Raw genomic sequence first — 6,094 nt, forward strand, 5'->3', positions numbered from 1 at the left:
GTCTTATAAATGCTTCTTTGGTGCAGGCAATGGCTATGCCTTAGCCATGACGCACTCCCATGCAATCATCTGGCCATACTCAATTGCTACTTCCTCGCCCTCACCCGCCGATGTGTTTACTATTTCCATACCCGAATCCTACAGGGAGCCAAATGGGCCAGTTCCTCTTGGAATCCTACTATCTACTGTAACAGCTGGGATTCCAGGCCTTATGATCATCACTCCTGACACGGGGAGTATCATATACTGGGAAACTGTCTCATGTGCTGCATCACTGGGCCTGGCCAGGCAGAAGCAGAAGACCTTCCAGGGATGCATACCTAATCTACTCTCAGGTGAACACATCACAGATCTCGTGAATTGCGAGCCTTCTGGTATCATCGTCACATTATCGTCGGGGAGGGTTGCTCATATCACCGTTCGGGATCCACAAGGAAAGCCGACAGTGACTGTTAATTTCCTGCGAAATGCGTCCGGGCTTGGTAAGATTGGGTTTTTCGGTGGTATTAGAAACGTCTTGGGTGGAGGGTTTTCAAGAAAAGACCTAGCTGCCGTCAAAGCGGGTGAATCTCATCAACGTGGACAGCGAGATATTATAATCGCTACGTCAGGCTGTCTGTTTGAAATCTGGGATACACATTGGAATAACGGGAGTATATTGAAGAAACAGTTTGATATTACAAATGACCTATGGCGTCACCTTGGTACGGAAGATTCGAACAGACCTGACGACTCCAACATCAAGATCTTAGACTTTGCACTCATGCCGGCTGGATGCAATGTTCGTGAGCCACCAATTAGCGCGTCGGTACCATCCTGGCATCTCTTGCTCCTTGTAGCTCAATCTGGGATGAGCTCGCAAAGCATGTCCCTTGTGCAAGTCAACCTAGCTGAGGAAGTCCATATCCAGTCTTCCCACCCTATTGATTTGCATGGGGTTTCGGCGGGTCTTGATTCAAAACCGAAATTATACCTTCCTAAGCCCGGTGGTATGGCATTTATTTTACTGGATCACTCTGTTGTACTCTTCTCATTGAGTTCAACCGAACACCAGTCCGCGCAACATCTACAACAGCGGGTGTTCCAGGACTCTATCAGTTTCCGCTCAGGAAAGGCCTTTGAGATTTTAGGCAGCGGCTTTGAGGACAAAAACAACGAGAACTCGTGCCCCGCATGTTTAATAATGATTCGCGATTTTGGTATCATCCGCATTACAGCTCTACCACACCACAACTCATGTTCCACCGCTGAATGTGTTCGAATCACAGCTAAGCAAAAGATCGAGCAAGCCATATTCTATGGTACCATGCTCGGAAATCCACTGAATTTGAACAATAAGAGTAGCCTAGACTTCTCTGTCACGGATATCGAGCAAGCCGCGTTGGATATTTGCAGAGACTTGCTCCAATCTACATCAAAGTTCATCCCAGCGACAGCAATATCCTTAGAACAGAATCTACGATCAAGAGCAAAAGCTTTGGATGACCTGGCATGTCTTTTGATGCAACAAAATAAGTCATTGAGCCAACAAACCTGGTGGGAGTTATTGTGGGGCGCGGAGAAACTTGCGGCTCAGAGGGCTATGTGGAAGATAGAAGAAAGCTCTAGGAAATTGAAGGGCAAGGGACCAACATTTCTTGCTCACGTTATCAATTCGATGAGTGACAAATTTAAAACACGAGTCGAAAAGCAAGACGGCGAGGTTGACTCCGTCCGCAACTGGTTTCTCTACGATACATTCCAGATGGGGCATATTGTTCCATGGGTTTTCAATGCCATTAAGCCAAAGAAAGGGCATTCATTGAGACAGGGACGAAATATGTCAGAACAAATACTACAAGCAAGTGAGCTTTCTCTGGCGGTCTTGGAGACCGCATTCAGATACCGCGATGAGCACGCTAGTCGGTACGGTATTCTTGATGGATATCTCGAAGATGGCGTACTAATTACCGGCTTCAAAAATTTACCGGAATTTTGGACGTCTCAGAGTTTCAGTTACGTTGAAACGGGCCATTTGTTGGATCTAGAACTCGATAGTTGCAGGGCTTGGATTCAACAAGCAACATCTGTCACTGAAGCCCCTGAGAGCCTAACAGTGAAAAGAATTGCGGGCAACGGTGCCAGACAACTCCGTGTTCTAGGCCAAATGCATTGTGAGCGGGCTCGTTGGCTCTCTGCCCAAGAGGACCCAAAACTGGTCGATGAGGGCATCGCTGTTGAGCACGCCCATGTTAAACAACGCAAGTGGCGACTCTTCAAACTTGCCGGTATTGGAAGATTAGAGGATGCCATTACGTTGGCGGAAAAATTTCGAGATATGAGTGCATTGGTAGAACTCATCATTGAGCTCCAAGACCAAACAAAGGGCGAAATTCTCCCCCAAAATTCCCGAAACGGTGCATCAGATTATATCAACTGTGAGTCTGATCAACTCAACAAAAAAATATCTCTTTATTTTGAGAAATTCGGTGAATCATGGGCAAATGCATTTTTTTCCCGGCAATTATCGATGCGTCAGTCGGGAATACTTTTCGCTATGAAGAAATTCCAACCATTTATCACTCAATTCTTGCGTAAGGATGCAGCCTATTCGCGGCTAGGCTGGATCAATGATGTAATTGGTGAAATTGACTACAGCACCGCCGCTCAGTCACTGGAGAAACTCGCAATAGGGGGGGAATCCGATTTATGGAGTCATCGTGTCGAACTATCCCTAGCGAAGCTTGCCAAACTAGCGGCATGGGAAGAGACCAACATGTCGAGCCATTCTGGTTTCCACAACGACATACGGCATCTAGAAGATCTCTCTGAAATAGATGCCGTCCAAGAACTCATTTACGCCTATATTTCCCCGGCGTTGCAGGGCGCAATCGATCAGAGAGCTGAGGTCGACCTAGCAATTGATAACTTTGGAAAAAGGATTGCTGAAGATAGGCCTTCCCTACATGAACTACTCAGTGAAACCCTCACCAAAGTTGTCACTAGGAAAATCATTGATATATACCAACTGGTCGATATATTAACATTGATTGATTCTGACCAAACATCGGAATATAGCCAATCAGAATTATCCGGGAAAGAGTTCTACCTGGCCTTGCGTGTCATTCGTCTCGGAACTTACGCTCAGCAAGGTTCACTCAACCATATTACTATGCAGAAGCTGGTGTGGCGACGGTGTATGATAAAAGACAATTGGGTGGCTACAGGAAGGGCGGCCGAGAACATGGACAGTGGAAGCGAGCCCTTTATTTACGACACGGCCCTTTTCCGTACTCTGGGTCTATGTCTAAGAGACAGTAAGTACCCGCTTTGGGGCCACTTACGGTCACTGGATGAACTAACACCTTTAGCAGGATACAATGAAGACGCTAGCTACGCATCCCTGTACATTCCAAGTTCTCCACATGATGTTTTTCTAAACGGATCGGATTCTGAACTTCTCTCGGCACGCTTTCGTCCGGAGCAACGGACACGAATCATGCATGATCTTGAAAGAGAGAATGAAATCCTACATCAAAACGTGGGAAAAGGAAGGCTTGACTTTTGGTTCAAAAATCTTCTCGGCTCTGCAGAAGAGTCCACCTCAACCCCAATCCCTCCGACTTTTACTTTGGAAGAATCCAACGACAACAACCAGCAAAAGGAGAGGTCCCCGCAACAAAAGGAAGGGTCTAGTAAGGCGCGGTTAAGTTGGCTTTAACCTTTGACTGGTCCCACTACCTAGTCACAGGTTGCACAATGCTAAAGGACGAGTATGTCAGCGCGATTATGCCCTTACGGCTATTATATGTAATTTGACCGGATACAGAGGCAGGATTTTATTATCATGGTCCTCGTATTTCTGCTAATTATCTACTCGTCCATCACTTGTTAAGACATTCTGAATTATGAATAGCATTTTCACTTGTTCGCAATGAGTTTAAAATCTTCCGCAAAAAATCTACTGCTTGGGGATTCGGTGAAAGCAGTTGCAGCATTCCCAACACACATATGGGGCACAGTTCATGACTCTGTTATGCCAGTGTCTTACCGAGGCTAGTGGCTCTGTCAACATCAATCACGCTGTTTCCATCCACGGAACCCGCTTCATCTTGCACCCCATGGAAGCTTTCTTCGAACACAGGCTCTGGATCAATCGTCTCAAACTTGGTTTTAAAATCCGCTATTCCTTGAGTGCTACTATTGGAATGGCGCCGAGCGTTCGTGAATGTGTAATCATAGTCGTGAACTTCGTCGCCCGACCGACCCCTAAATATACAAATTTAGAACTGGACTGGAGGGGGTGGGCTAAAAAAAAGATTGCTCACCAGTTCCTCTTTCCCCCGCCATCTTTTTTTGTCTTCCGGGGATCAGCATCAACGGGGCCAGATTTTGCAAGGTAGCGAGGAAGATGCTCTTGGGATACAGCTATTCCATCATGAAGTATGGAATAGTCACGATCATTTACTTTGTGGGAGCGCGTCACTGGATACAGGTCAGCGATATAAGCTACGAGCTTCGAAGGCGGGGTTATGATAAACTCACTTGTAAAAATGTTTGCCTATGTTTAAGTACCAACACACTCACCAGAAGAAGGCGAGATACCTGGAATATATGAGAGTATTAGCGGAGTCAAGAGCAGCCTGCAAAGCAATAACAGGATGACTTCACACAATGGCCCTCTTTCCTGGTGAGTAATCAGGCCGGTTCGCGATACAGGTTCGAGGGTGACATGGACAGTGAAAATACAATGAGCATCCAGGAGATCATCAGGTCCTGCCGCATACAACCATATCAAGTTTTATGCACGCTGAGGTTTTACTAGAAGAACCATCTCAATCACAGGGGGTATCTACATACCTTAATGGTCTGTTGTATGACACGAGGGTCACGATTCACCGATAATCCCGAGTATTAGAGGGGATAGTATGCGATCAGTGGGCTCTTTCACAGTTGGTTGCTGCTGGCCGTAGCAGTAGATCTCAGTGACATTCACATTCATCAGATAAGAGTTCAAGTATCAATCAAATCTTGGATTGGTAGCACACCAAATGCCAACAGTCAAGTAAAGGGAGAAGGGAAGGTTAGTATCTAACTCAACGTGGCCTACTATATGTAATGTACTTGACTTGTGTTGGCCACTGAGCAGTGAGCAAGCTAAGCCGAGACGGGGACTCATGACCTCATGGTTGCTCAATACAGATGCGGGGTTGGCGATTGCCGACTATCCAGATTCCATGTGGGGTAAAAGATCTAGGCCTTATTGCCGCCCCACAATGTTGTTACCTTTCACAAGTGTTAAGCGGCAGCCCGAGGGAGCAGCAGTTTGTACTCTGTATACTTCCTTCAATTGATATTGAAGTTGTCTATAACTAAGATACATGATTGCCACTATATAAAACAGCAGTGCAGTATAGTAGATGAGTATAGCTTATTCTATAATGTTGCGCAGCATACATGGCCCTATGTTCTGTAGTTACATTGGTGGTCCCTGTGGCTTAATGTGGTGATCTAGATAGATAATCTCTACAGAGCTGTCACAGCGCGAGCCCGCACTGTCTATTCTGCCTGCTATAATTGCCTATTATATAATGTAAGCTATATATCCTTCTATTGGATCCCAATTCTGTTATAGCTCTCTGAGCCATATGGTCACAGTAGGTGTCTCAGACATTACAGTCTTTACATGACCCGCCAGCGACAGCCTGTGGCATACTTGACAATCTAGAGTCAGATTGATATTCTACCAGTTTGATATTACTGCTTTGTTAACTACTTTGGGCTGTCTATCTTTAGTTGATTGATATTTCTTGATTTTACTAGGGGCAGACCTGCGGCCTACCCCTACCGGCTGGACCGTATCTCAAGACGAGCGGAGCCCCGAGCGGCTGCGCAATAATTTATCCTATGGCGCGAGTCGTTGGAAGATGAAGATAGTTTATTGGTGTTGGTGTTCGGCACTGACTAACTACATAGAAAGCAGTAAGGCAGTAACAGTCTTCCCACTATATAAAAGTATTAAAATATAACAAAAACTATAAACACAAAGCCACAATACTATATAAAATAAGGGTTCGAAATATACATATATCTATATCTATTTTATTAAATTTGT

General features: G+C 45.5%; 1 protein-coding gene across 1 annotated transcript; it reads left to right on the plus strand.

The window, feature by feature from the left end:
- Window positions 1–46: 46 nt before the first annotated feature.
- Window positions 47–3,700, plus strand: ABOM_009710 (putative nuclear pore complex subunit Nup133; the record flags this gene model as incomplete). The annotated part of the gene is made up of 2 exons (XM_022536838.1): window positions 47–3,296; window positions 3,354–3,700. 2 exons carry the CDS (start codon window positions 47–49, stop codon window positions 3,698–3,700), a joined length of 3,597 nt encoding a protein of 1,198 aa, XP_022385763.1.
- Window positions 3,701–6,094: the final 2,394 nt, after the last annotated feature.

The sequence above is a fragment of the Aspergillus bombycis genome (assembly GCF_001792695.1).
Source record: "Aspergillus bombycis strain NRRL26010 chromosome Unknown contig00097, whole genome shotgun sequence".
In the NCBI taxonomy this organism is placed as follows: Eukaryota; Fungi; Ascomycota; class Eurotiomycetes; order Eurotiales; family Aspergillaceae; genus Aspergillus; species Aspergillus bombycis.